Source organism: Diceros bicornis, chromosome 24, assembly GCF_020826845.1.
Source record: "Diceros bicornis minor isolate mBicDic1 chromosome 24, mDicBic1.mat.cur, whole genome shotgun sequence".
Classification (NCBI taxonomy): Eukaryota; Metazoa; Chordata; class Mammalia; order Perissodactyla; family Rhinocerotidae; genus Diceros; species Diceros bicornis.
Window position 1 is genome coordinate 37,250,141 of NC_080763.1, and position 16,246 is coordinate 37,266,386.

At 53.1% G+C, this 16,246-nt stretch overlaps 2 protein-coding genes across 4 annotated transcripts in view; both read right to left on the minus strand.

The window, feature by feature from the left end:
* The window catches only part of GPR68 (G protein-coupled receptor 68), a 28,950-nt gene extending 25,499 nt beyond the window's left edge, over positions 1-3,451 (minus strand). The window contains exon 1 of the mRNA XM_058567552.1: positions 3,391-3,451. The gene's annotated coding sequence lies outside the window, so the exon portion shown is untranslated. The remainder of the gene's footprint in view (positions 1-3,390) is intronic.
* A 3,523-nt stretch (positions 3,452-6,974) lies between these two features.
* CCDC88C (coiled-coil domain containing 88C) overlaps positions 6,975-16,246 on the minus strand; it is a 127,536-nt gene continuing 118,264 nt past the window's right edge. For 2 of the 3 annotated variants that reach the window (XM_058567557.1, XM_058567559.1), the window contains 4 exons: positions 15,241-15,309; positions 12,893-12,961; positions 11,787-12,076; positions 6,975-9,300 (listed from right to left, as the gene is read on the minus strand). In XM_058567557.1, the coding sequence (XP_058423540.1) occupies positions 8,290-9,300; positions 11,787-12,076; positions 12,893-12,961; positions 15,241-15,309 (1,439 nt within the window). In that variant the 3' untranslated portion in view covers positions 6,975-8,289. The remainder of the gene's footprint in view (positions 9,301-11,786; positions 12,077-12,892; positions 12,962-15,240; positions 15,310-16,246) is intronic. The other variant, XM_058567558.1, reaches the window with a different exon arrangement.

The window sequence follows — 16,246 nt, forward strand, 5'->3', positions numbered from 1 at the left end:
GGTGTCACCCATCCTGCTTGCCCTGTGGAGGTGCGGGGAACACAATGGACTATGGAACTGAATGTCCCCTGGGCGTAGGCACTGCCAGGGACGGAACGTTCAGGGCAGCAGAGCTCAGGGTGCACTCCGTTGGTTGAAAACCTTCTCCTGGAGAAGCTGGACCCTCAGCAGGGCCTTGAAAGATGGAGGGTGTGGGGTTTGGACAGGGAGGAGGACGAGGAAGGAAAGGCATCGCTGGAAGGGGCCCAGCAGGATCAAAGTCAAGGAGCTCAACCCAGTTATCGATTCATCATCTGTGCTCCAGGCCCTGTGGGGGGTACCTGGATAGTGAAGTGAGTGAGATAACCTGGTGGTTGTTCCTCTGGAACTTACACTCTGGAGTGGAAGCCACTACGCCATCACAATAAGACTTGACAAGCGTTACAGCAGGAGAAGTACAGCTTGTTCAGGGGGCACATCAGGATGGGCTTCCTGGAGGAGGTGACCCTTCAGCTGATACTCACAAGATGAACTGAAGGTTTGTTCTGTATCACTTTGGGCTCTGTGTGGTGCTCTGCACTCAGTAGGTACTCGCTGATAGCAGTCTAGCCACATATTTTGTTATTCCCTGTCCAATTCTTTCTTAATCCATTTTATTACGCTAAAGAGAAAGTCTCCATTGGGTGCTACTATGTCCTGAGCACCACTTTAATTCTTGCTAATCTCCCTTGGTGACCTAGAGAGCCAGCCTCAGGCATGTTCTGCAGGCAACAGGTACTAATTAAAGTTTAATGACACTGTTTGATTTTCAGTGTTTTTATTTGTTTAATTACCTTCCTCTTGTGGCAGGGGGTACTGATTTTCCACTTCTGGGAGTGGAACACAATTTCCATTTAAAAATAAGTGTATTTAAGTGTAATAGAGCCACAAGTGAATGGGGGGTTCTTCCTCTTGCCCTGGAGCTGACCACTAGGGTCCAGTTGAGGACAAAGAGGCCCTAAGTGCCAGTCAGGGATGGGCCTGACCACTCCTTCAGGACTCCCACATCCTAATCCCCACCCCCAACACACACACTCAACCCTGGGGAGGGCAGAGTGGGAACTGGGATCCGAGGGCAAGCTGCAGAGAGGCTATGAGATTCTCCAAGAGGATTCTCATAGAGCTAGGGGTGGGGCGCTGCAGAGAGGAGCCCAGGGGTCCATGACTGGGTGGACGTCTGCTTAGGCAGGGGACATGCTAATTTGTGCCATTTTGGACAGGAAGAAAAGAAACCTGGAGAGGGGAAGCAGATAGCCAGGGGACAGGGAGTGGCCTATAGGCCCTCCATTTGTCATGCAGGGTCATGTGGCTAAGTGGCTGGGGAGGAAAGGAACTGAGGTCCCAGGAGGGCTGACTGGTGGAGGCAGGAGCTGAGGGGGTGTGGAGGAGATGGTGCTGGGGCCAAGGTTCCCATGTCAGGGATCTGGACAGCAGGGAGGCCCCAGGGGACCTCTGGGGAACTCTGCATTGTGCCCCTGAGGAGCCACACAAGGGCATCAGGGCCAGCGCAGGCTGGCCAGAGAGCAGAGATGATCACCAGTGAGAGGACCCCAATGGTGCTGGCCGCATAATGGGACTTGGACACTAGTCTCTTTCCCTCCTGCCCCCACCACACTGAGGGAGCCAGGCCCTGGAGGAGTGGGGAAGGAGGGGCCCCTGGTCCCTGGTCCTCTCTTTAGAATGTGGGTTCTTAGACCCTCTTTGTCCTCAGTCGGGGGCCCCAGGGGTCATTCTGAGGTATCGTGGCTTGTACCGAAGGGACAAAACAAAGTGATGAACTTTGCCCAAGAAGATGTTGAGGAGCACAGGGGAGATGTGAAAATAGTGACAGCAAGAGATGTAAGTTTCAAGTTTCTCTTCCTTGATAGAGGTTCTGCAATAATCCAGTTTCCCAAGTAAAATATTAAAAAAGACCCCACAAAAAACCATTATGTATATAATAAAATGGAACTTGAATGGCTGAGGTTTTTTTTTTTTTTTTGTGAGGAAGATCAGCCCTGAGCTAACATCCATGCTAATCCTCCTCTTTTTGCTGAGGAAGACCGGCTCTGTGCTAACATCTATTGCCAATCCTCCTCCTTTTTTTTCCCCAAAGCCCCAGTAAATCGTTGTATGTCACAGCTGCACATCCTTCTAGTTGCTGTATGTGGGATGCGGCCTCAGCATGGCCAGAGAAGCGGTGCATTGGTGCGCGCCCAGGATCCGAACCCGGGCCCCCAGTAGCGGAGCGTGCGCACTTAAGCGCTAAGCCACGGGGCCGGCCCTGGCTGAGTTTTTGAAACTCTGATTTAGAAGGGAACATTAGGATTAACACAGCAGGTACAATACTCTGATAACAGCTGATTGGAGGATGATGGGCAGGGAGGGGCCATACCGTGGGAGCCCAAAGCATAAAATCATCTGACCAAGAGCAGGGCAGTCAAGGTAGCCTTCCTGGAAGAGGTGACTTCTAAACTGAAACCTGCTAGGGGACTAGGAGGTATCCTGGGAATCCTCCCAGGGGCCGGTGTGTAAGGTGCTGTGGATACAGAACGGCCCTTTGAGTGTTGATGGTGGGGGCATAGGGATTTCTCACTAGCCCAGAGGTGTACTGCTGGGGCAGATGCCCCCTTAGTTAGATTCTGATCTTTTGGAGCAGGAAGGAGAAGCAAGGTGGACCTCCCACCAGTTACGGCTTGAATTAGAGTCCCAGCTAGAGTGAGTTATATGGGCAGGGAGAGCTCTGTCCACTTCCGGCTACAGCCCAGCAGAGGGCCCATTTGCTGAATGAATGACAGGGAAGGGATGGAGGGATCAACTGAGACAGTTACGGGACAGAACACCTGAGAAGTAGCAGGCAGCAGCAGGCAATCAGTAGACATTAGTTTGCCCCCCCACCCCCCGCCCCCACCCCTCCTCCCACCCCCTCCAGCCTGGGACCCCGTGCTTGGACTCCTCCCCAGTGTTCTTTCCTGGGCCTCAGCTGCGGCTACACAGGGTGAGGCAGGTCCTCAGGGGACCTGGACAGTGTTGGACTTTTGACATCTGCCCTCACCCCAGGAACCCTGGACAGGGCAGCCCCCTCTGGCCTGCTGTGTCCCCAAACGCCACCTTCCTGACACACCCTCTGGGTGGTAGGTCCCTGGGCCCCCAAAGCACTATCAATCTGGACCCCGAAATGCCAGGGACGCACATCCCAGCCCTCCTCCTCCTGCACTCCCCGCAAAGGCCTTTATCCCGAGACTGGATTTTGAATTTTCCGCCCCAGGAGATGTCGGAGAGCCGGCCTCGCTGAAGGTCGGTGGTCCCCTGGGGCCAGGTCCCCAGGCGCTCTCATCCCAGCGCTGCCTGCCCGCTGCCCCAGCCCAAGCCCGCGCGGCCGGGCGCACTCACCTCTCCGGGTCCCGGGCGCAGGAAGCCGGGCCGCGGCGCGGTCCCGCGGGAGGGGAGGGCGGCGGGGGCGCGGCGGGGGCGCCGCCAGCGGGAGGCGGCCGAGGGGCGGAGCAGCCGCCCCAGGGGCCTGGGGAGGGTGCGGCTTCCCGGCGGCTCATTCGGGCCCCTGCTCTGCAGTGGGGAACACGGAGGAAGCCCGAGGTTTCCTCCCCGCTCTTTATTTGGGGGAGGGGAGATGGGGAGCAGGTGGCTGGTCTCGCCTCCGCCAGCTCTCAGACTGCATGCGTGATGTGACTCGATGAACTTCACCTCAGTGGGCTGGCCAAAAAGCCAGAGCTTGGAAAGAGGAGGAGATTTCTGAGCCCTGCCAGGACCCCGCACCCCTCCCCAGGCACGTGCCAGGCGTGCCAGGACGCCCCAGGCTGCTGCCTGACTGTACGTTGTCCACTCTGCCGGGTGCAGACCATTACCCCACTTTACACATGGAGAAGTGATGGGCTTTCCCCAGGCCCTCCGGTCTATCAGCCTCCCCAGGGCCACTCTTTCTGCTCTACCCCCTGGAGAGGGCAAGGAGGGAGGATGGAAGGAGAGAGAAGCCTGGGGCAGTTTCCAGCTTCCAGACACTGCCCAAGTGGCCTCTCTGTGCGCCCTGTGTGGGAAGAACGCTGTCTACACATACCAACGTGGACTAGGATGGTCAGCTCTGTCAAGCTCCTGGGACCCAGCTGCTCTTCTCTGCACAGCCCACTTCTTCTCAATTGTTCTGTCTCTTCCTTTTCAGCCCATCCCTAAAGGGTGGTGCTCCCAGTGGTGTGCGGGAGCCATCCGGTACCGGCTAGTGAGAGCAGATGGGTGAATTTCCAGGAATTTTGCAAGCCGGTTGTTAAAACACACAGCCATCATTAAAAATTAACTTATGTTAACCTACCATTAAATAATTTCTATTGAAAACAAAGGTGACAAATACTCAAAACTTGCCACTTCCTAATTATTTTACTGTTACCTGTATTCTTGAGGTTATTTACACCTATTGCCTCTGTGTGGAGGTGATATTCTATAACACTACATCTCTCGGCACCTCTGTGGTTGGTGACACCACGTTGGCAGCTTGAAATCAACCATAGTGAGAATGATTACACCACAGCAATTGGCTTATGTCACCAATCAGGGCTTGATTTGTTTTCTTCAGCGTCTAGTGTCTCTAGACTTAAAGTGATGGAGAAAATGCTAATGGTGCAGATTAAACTTAAAAGTGTGTCTTGGGTGAATAGTATGGCATGTAAACTATATCTCTATTTTAAAAAAGTGTACCATGTGAAGTTCTGACATACATCATCGGCTTGTTTCACTTTCATCTTCCTTGTTAACATAAAAGAAAATATCAACCAACATTCATGTTGGAACTACACTCATTTGTCAGTTGCAAGCATAGGTTGGCTATAAATACACAAGTTTGGCAAAAATAGATGAGAGCTTTCTAAGAGAGTCACTTGGCTGTATAGATTTTACAATAAAAAGTATTGTATATTTTATTATTTGTAAATTATGTTACACTTCCTTTATATCAGTAAAACTTTATATACATATCCCCTGCCCTCCCCGTTGGTTGATAAACTGGCTGGATATTTAACGTTGGCTGGATGCTTCCCAAGGTTTGTCCGATACTTTCTAATTTTCTTGCTTTCATGTTCTCCCCAGGGTGAGCCTCTCTTGTCCCACAGATGATCCCAAATCTCTCTCCAGGCAGATCTCACCCCTGAACTGTGGGCATGAATATCCAGCCAGCACTTGGGTATTTCCCAGACACCAGGTCATGCGTCTCCCAGGCCAGCGCAGAGAGGGTGGGACCCTGGAGTTAGGAGGGGCATGATCTGGGATGCCCCCTCAGCCCCGCGGTACTGCCCAGGGGGACCATCGCTTGGGGCTGGCTGTGCACGTGAGCGAGGTGTCAGAGTTGGAACCAGCTGATGGAGTAATGGATAGGACTCGGGGAAGAGGGAGGGGATGTTAAACACCCCCAGATGTAAGGGGACAGATATGACAAGATGGGGAACACCAAGAGGCTTTGGGTGGGGAAGAATGGTGATCTGCGTGTTGAACATTCTAAGTTGGAGGTGTCTTTGGGACATCCAAGCTGGAAACACAGATCTGGAAGTTCTGGGAAGATGCTGGGGCTGGAAATGTTTGGAGCCTTCTGGGAACAGATTGTAATTCAAGTTGCAGACGTGTATGAGCTTGTCTGGGGCAAGAGGAGGGAGTGATGAGGGCTGGGTGAGCCTCAAGGTGAGCCCTGTAGAGAGGACTAGTCCACAAAGGGATGGGTGTGGCCAGTGTGGAGGCCGAGGGAGGGGAATGTTCGAAAAGAAAGGTCACAACCTAAGGTGAATGCCCCGAGAGGGGCCATGAAGGCTGAGAAGTTGTCTCAGGCAGGCAGACTAGTTGGCAGGCTACTTCTGAAACCCAGGGCCAGGGGTGCCTGTGTGTGTGCACATGCATGTGTGTGACCTAGGTGGGGTACAGCTGGCTAAGACAAGGGGGGGCCGCATTCCAGACACATTCTCAGGTCCAGAATGTGACCTACAAAACGTGGGATGTGCAGAGATGGGGGGTCAAACCCTCATCACAGGCTTCTGACTTCTGTGAGACAGCTGGTGTCCTTGGGTGAGCTGGGGTGCAGGGAGGAGCAAGGGAGAGAAGCTACGGAAGCCTGCAGTCCAGGCAGGGGGTCTGACGGCCAGTTGTGACTTCAGGCCTGAAGCTTAGGAGTGGTCAGCCCTGAGGGGGTGCTTGGAGGGAGAAGGCTGGAAAGTGGAACCCGGGACTTGGCACACAGGAAACTTTCAATGAATGTTTGTGGAAGGAATGAGTGAATGAATGAGAGGCTGCCAAGTGTGAGCCCTGAAGAGCCACCCCAGAGGGAAGGGAATCATGAGACAAGAGGCTGCGAGTTTCCAGGAGTGACTGGCCAGGTGGCAAATATTGCAGCGGCCGCACAAGATGAAGCCTGCAAGGTGGCCACTACTCAGTTTGGCTCGAAGCATGTGGATGGCAGCTCCCGCTGAGGGGTCAGATACGACAGATGGCAGAGCCTTGGGAGAGGACAGGCGAGGAGGCAAGAGAGGGCTCTTTTAAAAAAAGGGGGAAGTTTGACGAGGAAGGAGACACTGAGGCAGCTGGACAGACAACCATTAGAAGATTCTGTCACGTGTGGAAATTTATATGCCTTCCTCCCTCCCACCCTCCATCTGATTTAAGCATCTCTTCTGCGGCCCCGGAGATCTAAATTCCAGATCTGGCACTTCCTAGTTGAGGAGCCTTGGGAAAACCCAGAGGACCACTTTAAGCTGAGCTCCTGTCATGATATGAATCCCATCTCGAAATGGGATTCAACTTACACCAACTTAAAATAAATGTGAGTCTGGAAAAAGCTATCGTAAGCAGGAACCTTACTCTTCACGTTCTCTGACTTGGTGGCAAAGGTTGCTGTGGGTGCCCATGGCTGGGGAAGGCTCTCTGGGGTGCTGTCAGAGAGCCCCCGCCAGCCTAGTCAATGCCGCCAATACATGTGGTGAGGAAAACTAGGACTCGCTTCAACTCCATTTCTTTTTATTACAACCCTGTCCTTGTGTTCCAGACCGAATGGCTATTTAATACACAACCCAAAGCACTCCTAAAATTGATCTTGTTAACATTCCCATTTCTTTCTCAGTGTATTAAATCAAAAGAAAAAAGATCTTAGAAAAACAAAATCACCAGGTTTAGTACATTCCAGGAAGAGCACCTTTACTAAAGAGCAGGACACATTGTGTCAGGAACCGGACCGAATACACCAAGCAGCAGGTACGATTCCTGATAGGAGAGAACGACTCCCAAAGGAACATAAATAGATCCCCCTCAAAGGACGCGTAATTTCACACGAGTGTGTACATATATATGTAATATATTAGAAAAAATTTGGTTTCTACTGCAAGAAGTTATTCAGAAATAATAAATCAACATCTCGTCTGAGATGGGGAAGGTGGGGTGCAGCGGCCACATTAGAAACCCAGCAGGCACCTCACTCCTGCAGACGCTCCCCTCTGTACACTATGTACACTTGCCGGGAGGGAGCTGGGGCAGGGGCTTCTCTCGGTCCCCCACCCCCAGGCCCAGCAGATCCAGTGTTTGTATACAAGTGAGCCAGTGAAGGCAGGTCCCCGTGTGGCCCCCGGAGCCCACCGTGCAGAGCCCAGAAGCCATGCAGGGGGGAGGCAAATGCCCAGGGCCACCCGCCACCTGCCTGGAAGGCCACCTTGTCCCTGGGGTAAAGGGAAGTGCTTGGGAGCCCAGGAATGGCACGGCAACACTCCCGGTTTCCTGGTTTTTAACAGCAATCTGACTCTGGGGTCCACCCAAGGCCCTCATGATCTTTGTAGTTTGGCCAGTCTGGGCTTCTCCTAGGGTCAAACAGCTTTGGGGAGAGAGAGTAGAGTTTCCAGACCCACTAGGGCTCAGCCCTGTGTGTGTTTGCACATGCACACACACACACACAGGCTTTAGTGGAGGTCAACAGTTGCAAACAAGTGTTCTACAGGGGCACGCGCAAATAGTGTCTGCTTTGGGGTACATCAGTTTTGTCACTGCATTCTGAGTGTCCCCATGCCAAAGTGGATTTGTTCAAAAGATATCAGTTGCTGGAGACTACAGATGCGGAAGACACGTCACGCACCTGGGCGTGTAATCCTCTTAAGGCTTGGCACAGTGTTCTCACTAACAAAACAAAGAGGAGAAATGCATGGGAACCTCTTTCCTCATCCTAAAACCCTTTCCTGACACCTCAGGCAGACAGGAGAAAAGGCCACCACATCAGGGGGTGCGTCAGGAGTCTGAAGGTTCAGGAGATGCAGGTCCAGGAGACAGTCACACACAGCCGTACTCGTACCACACCGTCTGCTGGTCCCCACCTGGCTCTGGGGATGCCGGCGTGCTCTTTGAGCTGCTCCCACGACCGAAGTCCTCAGGGCCCCGGCTGGCATGGGGGGCCACGTCAGGAGACCTACCCAGGCTCTTGGCAGGGAGCCCCTCGCTGTGGCCCTGCCCCGGGACCCTGTCACCCTCTGAGAGGCTGAGCCCTGCCCGGACAGCGGTGATGGTGGCCACCTCCCCTGAGTATGGGGGGCTCTGGGTCTTAGTCCTGGCAGCTGGGGCCACAGCGGGTGACGAGTGCTGGAGCTGGGAGCTGCTTCCACAGCCACTGCCACCTCCAGTGGCAATGGCTGGTGACGTGGCAGACTGCTGTAGGGGGGCCAGCCTCTCTTCCTTTGGGGGAGCCAGTGAGAAGCGCCTTATATCCAGTGGTCGGCTTCGGGGGCCCTGACAGGAGCCGCCAGCCTTTCCTACAAGTGGGGTCCGCTCTCGGGCCAGGCTGTGGGAGCTGGGGGGTGTGGGGCTTTGCAGGGTGTGGCTGCCTATTTCTCTGCCCCCTGAAACCTCAGGGCCCCCTGACTTCTGAGAGGGCTCCTGTTTGCAGGCCTCTGGCCCACTGGCCCTAAGGAGGTCGGCTGAGGCCAGGCTGAAGGCCCGGCTCAGGGACGCACTGCGGCTGCCAGGGGTGTGGGAAGTTGGGGGCATTGTGGCCTGCCGTGGTCGGCCCAGAGACAGGCTCTGGGGAGGCTGGGCCTGCCTCGGGGGGGCACTGGGTGGGACCTCAGCCTCAGCAGGTCTGAAGTTTGGCTTTACACACTGCCCAGGCTTCAGTACCTTTCCCTCGGAGGTGCTGACGGCCATCTTGACGGTGGGGGCCACAAGGCTGGTGGGCATCTTGGCCCCTTCTTTCCTGGTGGGTGGTCCTGGCTGGCCTCCGATGGCCGGGAGATCATTGGCCTTTCTGAAGTAGTCACTTAGCAGGTCATCCCGGCAACTGGGAACGTCCTACAGAGAAGAGAGGGAGGAATGAGAGAGAGGCGGGAGCGAGGGCCAGGCGGGTCCTCGGAGAGCCCTCCTGCCACCACAGCTGTCTGTCCCCTGTGCAGCCCACATGGCCAGGACTGGTTACCCGCTCCTGCTCGGCCTCTTCGAGACATCATGTCCCCCCTACCGCACACAAGCCACAGGTCTTGGGTGGGTGTGCGGTAAGACGTTGGGTCATTAACATGGACAGGAACTTTTATCCAGCGCTTCCCACGCGCCAGCATTGTGGCAGCAACTGCAGGTGTAACGGCAAAAAGAAAAACCCAACTAAACCTCGTTTGATTGTTAAGCAATCTTGCAAGGTTGTGTAAGGTTGTACTAAAACCACCTTTAATAGGTAAGGAAATTTGAGGTCATAGGCGTTCAACAGGCCCTACATCTAGAGTGGCAGATCAGGGATTAAAACCTATAGCTGTCTGACCCCGGAGCCATTTTCTGTACCACCTGGCTCCTTTCCACACACTTCTGCGTCTTTGGTTCCCACCTTCATGAGGCCACCCTCTCTGGCCACCCAGGGAGCCCATCTTGCAACACCCCCTCAGCATCGACAACACTCAGGGAGTGAACATGTCGGGGGGAGGGTGGTGGCACTGTCGTAACTTCCCCAGGCCTGCTCAGGGGAGAGCGGGAGGTGTCAGGTGCACGGGGTTAGTGGGGGTGAGCGCCCTGGGCAGACAGAGAGACAGGTGGGGTGGCTTTCAGGGGCTGAGCATCAGCTTCCAACAGAAACTGCTACAGTGAGATTATTTAGGCTGAAAAGGGACAGGCAATGATACAGAGCGTGAGGAATGGTGACCATGATGACAAGTCTGAGCTGAGCGGGGAGGGGCCCTGCCACTTGCTCAGGACCCGCCCCCCGAGATCTGCAAAGGGAGAGGAGACCTGTGACAGGCATATAATCAGAAAAGGACTGAGAAGGCAAGTCTTGCAACGCAGGCTCCCTGATTTCCAGACTGTTCTCACTTATTCCATTAGATCTGTGCCTCTCAGCGTGTGATGCCTGGACACACACACACTGACACCAAGAGCATCACCTGGGAACTTAGTAGAGACGCACATTCTTGGGGAGCTGCCCGCTCAGACCTGCTGAGTCAGAAACTCTGGGGTCCAGCCTGTGTCCTGGCAAGCCCGCCAGGTGAGTCTGAGAACCACTGCGTCAGACCACAAACTTCTTGAGGGCTGGGCTTCGTCTTTCTCAGCTCGGTTTCTCCAGCCCCCAGCACACAGTAAGTGCTTTGTAGAGAGAAATACAAATGAAGGAAGGGCAGGGACCATGTCTATACTTCCTTTCGGTGCCAATCACAAGACTAGGCACCTACCAAGGATGGGATACGAACTTGTCAATTAACTGGTTTGTCTCGTTTTTCAAGAGCAGGCACCATGGGTAACACACAGTATAGGTGCTCAGTAAATATCTACCAAACAAACGTTTTGTACTCTCTGTGTCACGGTGGCCTATGAATATGGGCCACAGAGTTTACAACATGGCTAGAGCAAGTTCAACTGTGTTTATTTAAGGGGAATGAGATGGAATCAAAGCATTAAAAATCCTTAAACAGTCTCAGTTGCAAGACAGTATAGTTCATCTGCTCCATAACCCAACAGCTCATATGACTGAATTCACACAGTGTGTGAAGGACACACATACAGTTTCAGAAAAGCGAAACTGAGACACTGGAAAGGTGACAGAGGAGGGGACCCCGATACAGGTGACGTCTGGGGGTCAGAGCTGAGAACAGAGGTCAGCCAACCTGACCTGTGGGCCAACTCCAGCTGCTGCATGACCTTGTATGGCCTGTGAGCTCAGAATAGTTCTCACATTTTTAAATGACTGAAAAACATTTTTTAAAAAACAATCTTTTGTGACGTGAAAATTATATGAAATTCAAACATCAATGTCCATAAGTAAAGTTTTCTTGGAACACAGTCACGTCCACTCATCGATAGATGGTCTAAGTCTGCCTTCCTGCTAAAACGGTGGAGTTGAGCAGTTGCAACAGAGACTGTGTAGCCTGGAAAGCCTAAAATATTTACTATCCGGTCCTTTCCAGAAAAAATTTGCGACGCCTGCTGGTGAAGGCTCAAGGTAAGTGGGTATTCAGAGCTCTGCCACGAATCCTAGTGTGAGATCCTAACCCTGCAAGCAGAGTGCTGGCCGCATCATCTTAGGATAAGTGCCCAGTGTTGCTTTTCTACCATCCCTACCCTCCATGTTAGCAACAAATTTCTGCCAGTTCACTTCACAGATGGAGAAAACAGCCCCTGAGGTCTGGGCTGGCTGCCAGCACTTGGTGGTTTGCTGGCTAGTGGTTACCCTCCCCAATCCAAGACAGCCCCACCTCCATCCCTTTCTGTGACTTGGCTGCTACGGTCTCTGCCCACAGTCCCAATGTGGGGAGAGAGTGAGGGAAGACAGACCCACGGCGTCCGAGCCCCAGGCCACTCACGGGGGTGGGGGAGCTACGGTTGCTCTCCTCCAGGAACTCCTCCAGGGTGACCATCTCGCTGCTTGGGGAGGCGGAGCAGGGCCGCGCCCCGGAATGGGGTTGGGCTGTGCACCTCTTCTGGACACCCTCCTGGGGGAGAGGCCCATTTCGGGGTGGGGGGTACTCATGGCGGCCGAGGGCGGTGCGTCCCGGGGTGCTGGCATCCCGCGGCAGGGTGGCTGTGTCCCTGCTGGGGATCAGGTCTTCGCTGCTGAAGCTCTCGGATCTGCCGTGGAGCTGGTCAGAGGAACCTGGGTGTCGGGTGGGCGACACGCAGAAGCACATATCAGTCTCTCTCTCGCCTGCTCCGGGGCTCTGAGCTGCCTCGGGATCACTGACCACAGAGAGAACCCTGCCTGAGAACCCACGGTGCTCTTCTCCCAGGTGGGATTTTGGATGTTAAGGACATTTTGGAACGCTTTAGCATTACACTTTGGTATTTAAAAAGAAAATAACTTGAGATAAAAGCGGAAAATTTCCGCTAAAGCTTCAAGTATTAAGAGCTGTAGACACACACGCGTCAGCTCTCATCCATTCACCTATTCAAGGTTGATCTAGCACCTGCTACCTGCTAGGTGTACTTTCAGGGGCTGGTCTTGTGGACGCTAAGAAGGAAAAATATCTTTGGAAGAGTTTACGGTCTTGGGACAGCACACACATTCTTTTTAAATGCACAGGAAACATTCATTAAGACAGACCATATTCTGCAACATGAAACAGACTTAAAAACATTTAGAAGAATCAAAGTCATCCACTATGTTCTCTGACCTCACCGGAATGGAACTCCCGTTACGGTTCGTATTCTAAAGATGAAGGAACTCAGAGGCAGAGGATGGGAGACTCGCCCAGGTGCCCAGAGCTGGTCAGCGGGGGTGAAGGGATGTGAACACAAATCCATTCAAACTCCGAGGCCTGCGCGTGAAACCGCATGACGCGGCCTTTGAATGCAAATGCATGATGCATCTGCAATCTTGTTAACTGTATTTTTTTAATCATAAAAATAAAATGAGCCCAGAAGCAAAGACCCAGATATACTGAAGAGTGCACAGAAGGAAAGGCCAACCGACCTTTGAGGTTAAGAGGTGAGCTGTCGCTGGACGCATTTCTACTGCTCTCCAAGCTCCCCGGCCGGGACGCTGAAAGAAACAACTACATTTAACCTCAAGGGCCGATGACCAGGTATATCCCAGATGAAACCATCTAATCTGAGACAGGTCACGTAACCAAGTAACTGTACGCCAGGAACAAGGCGCACGCCACCAGGAATGAGGGACTTGTGGATTCTCTACATTCTCCACGAGGAAGTCTAGCCTCACCAGCTGAGGGTGAGGCATAGCACACAGCAGGCTATCCTGAAATGACAACCTGCATTACCTCTTTTTATTAGGTCTAGGGCTGGGGCTTAAAACCATTTTGTTGACAAAGAAGATCTCATTCAGAACTCCAGTACAGAAAGCAGACAAAAAAGGGCTGCTCTGGGTAAGCCAATGATTGGGGTGGGGTGCCCACCCCTATTATTGCATAGAGCTTTCTGGAACACATGAAACCCCCTGCCCAGATCACGTCAGTGCAACCTGCTGAGGGCGGGAGCCAGGAAACAGCATCGTGTGCACACGTGTACGAGACAGTGTGTGCCCGTGAGCAGGGCAGCTTCACTCTGGCGGGAGTGGGTGCTGGGACCCTCAGGAGGAAAGGGAACGCTCGCTCTTCCTGGTTCTTTGCTATCTTTCAGCTCCTTTATGTCATCTGTCACCAATTTACATCAGCCCCAAAGGGAGACATCTTCACAGTGTCGAGTGCCAGAAGAAACCAGTCCTCCCGGCTGCTGTGTGTGCCGGCCTGAGTGTGTCTGCGGCGCTCTTGAATCAGAGGGTAAGTGCCGGCTGCAGGACAGGGGGCCCCACCTCTGCAAAGGGCAGGCCATCCCTGTAGGGCCTGCAGACCCACCTCTCCTGGTCCTCACCTCCAGTAGTGCTCAGTATCACGGCCCTCACTGGCCCGCCCGTCTCAGCGTTTGTCCCGCTGCACCATAAACCCCCGAGGGACAGGTACTGTGTCTGTCATCTCTGCGTCCCCCCATACACAGCTGGTGTGGAGCTGAACAGCACTGAGGACTGGGGACACACTAGGAGATGCTCTGCTTACACCCTCCCACCCCCCACCCCACCCCTAAGGAAAGTTTGTCTTGATTTACTGGGTCTATAGGGCAGCCAGTTCCCAAGTGCCGGTGCACGCTGCAAACAGCAGGCATCTGGAAAAGACTTGTGAGCAAACGGTGGCTGGGGATGAGCCAACAAATACTTGGTTTTCGTGAACAGTGTAAAAGCAGAGTAAGTCCCCTCTTTAAGATAGGAAAATCTGAAATAAATAACGCACATCTCTCTTTAAAAAGGAAGTAAGTTTCACCAAAAGAAAATTGTGATATGCATCAATGGAACCCCAAAGCACGTTTATTCAAGTCTTGCATTGAAAACCCCTTTCTCTTCTTTTTCCTGATAAGAGAAGCTCAAGGAATCAGGATACTTAAGAAGAAAATCCCTTTAGTCAGCTGATTAGGCATAAATCTGGCTTCTCAGTGAGACTTACCAAGCAGACGCCTCCTGCTGTGTTACCCCCACTCCCTCGTGCCACTGTTCCACCACAGAGCCTGTCTTTACTCACAGAAGTCGTAAATGTCTGCATTGGTGTGAATTAACGTAGCATCGTAAAACTCTTTAAGACGCTGGATAGGGTAGGCGATAATGCCAGCTTCCTACACTCACTGCTGATCACTTCAGAAGTAAACTGAATTTGGTGGCAACTTTCTGAGTTTGCTCTTTTTTTTTTTTTTTTTTTTAAAGAGAATTATCTTCCCATCTTTCTGGGATTTTTGTTTTTCAAAAATCATAAAAAGCCAAAGCAGCTTTTAATTTTTGAGAAGACTGGTATATAATTCAGTTTCCCTTCTGCAGAAATTTATGCTATGCCTAAACCAAATGGCAAGTGCTGCTAACAATTTCTAATACTAAATACAACTTGGAGCTACTCTGGGCAACTAAAATCCAAGTGAGGACAGAGAGAGACGTTCCTGCAAACAATACTCCCTGCGTGGGTCACCAAGACATCCTGGCAAACCTGAGGGGCGCTTTAAAGCAGGGGGAGTCAGAGCCTCCAGAAGCAGGATGCTTGATAGATAGCGACTTCCCCGTCACTGGAGGTATGTAAGCAGAAGCTACAGGCTCAGGCCCCTGGGGAGGGCCAGGAAGGAGCTTGGAGGACCTGTGAGCACCCCCATGCCCATTTGAACATAACAATTCCACTTTCACCTGTTTTGTGTGTTGAACTTCCACAAAGGACTCAGCTGGAAGCAAAGGTACTGTTCACAAAAACAAGTCTGAGACCCCAGGCCCAAGGGCACAATGCACTGACCACTCACCATACTGCCTGTGGTTGGTCAACTCGAGCTCCAGGGACGGCTCGCAGAGGCTGTCATCTGAGTTATAGCCTACGGTGGAAATAAGGCTGGTGAGTCAGGGGTTCTGGAACATCCACAGGGAAACCTGGGCCCTCTGCCAGACGGCTACTTCTGATCCTCGCCCGACATCCGAGTCGTGGCAGTATCCAGCTTCTGGGGGTGAGGGAGGGGCATGTGGACCTGAGGATCTGCCTCTACTATCCCTCCCCATTTCTCCTGCTGGAACAGCCCTCACACTCTCACCTGTACAATGACTGAGACTCAAGACCAAAGCCGTGTTCCGGCCTAGGGATGATGCAGCAAAGGGAGCTGCATCTTTAGTACCCTGGGGAGCCCCTTCCAACCTCAGAGGCCAGCTGCACTAGAAGCAGAGGGCCGTGAAAGCAATTCTCTTCAGGTGGCGGGAAGAAGAAAAAGGAAAGAATCCACCACCTGAGAAGAGACACCAAGTCCCTGGAGACTAACCCCTGCCCCAGCAGCTCCTCACCAGAAACAGACCCAGGAACCCACGGGCCATCAGTCAACTGAGAAGGACTGGAAAATGCCCTCTGCCTAAAGCCTGCTGGGTTCCCTCCGCTCCAAAATGACAAGAGGGTTTCCATTCTAAAGACACTTAAATGTCCACTGGCAATGAACGCCCTGAGCATGAGAGCAGGGCTGCCAGGGACTCTCCATGGGCAGTGCCAGGTTTGTAGTGTTGACGGACTCGCATGCAGGCTCCACAGGAGTATGAGCTGCCAGTGACGTTTCTAGGCTTGGGCTCTGGTTCAGGGACAGGATCCCGGCTGAGACAGCCGGTGGGTTAGCCTAGAGGGTTGGGCCTTGAGCCACAAGGGCCGACGGAAGTGTGAGAGGAGATGGTGTTCCCAGCTCCTCCCCAAGACCAGGCAGGGCTTCTGCACGCCAGAGCCTGGGAGACTCGAAGAGATTGCTGACTGCCCACAATGGACACCCTTGCCATACTAGG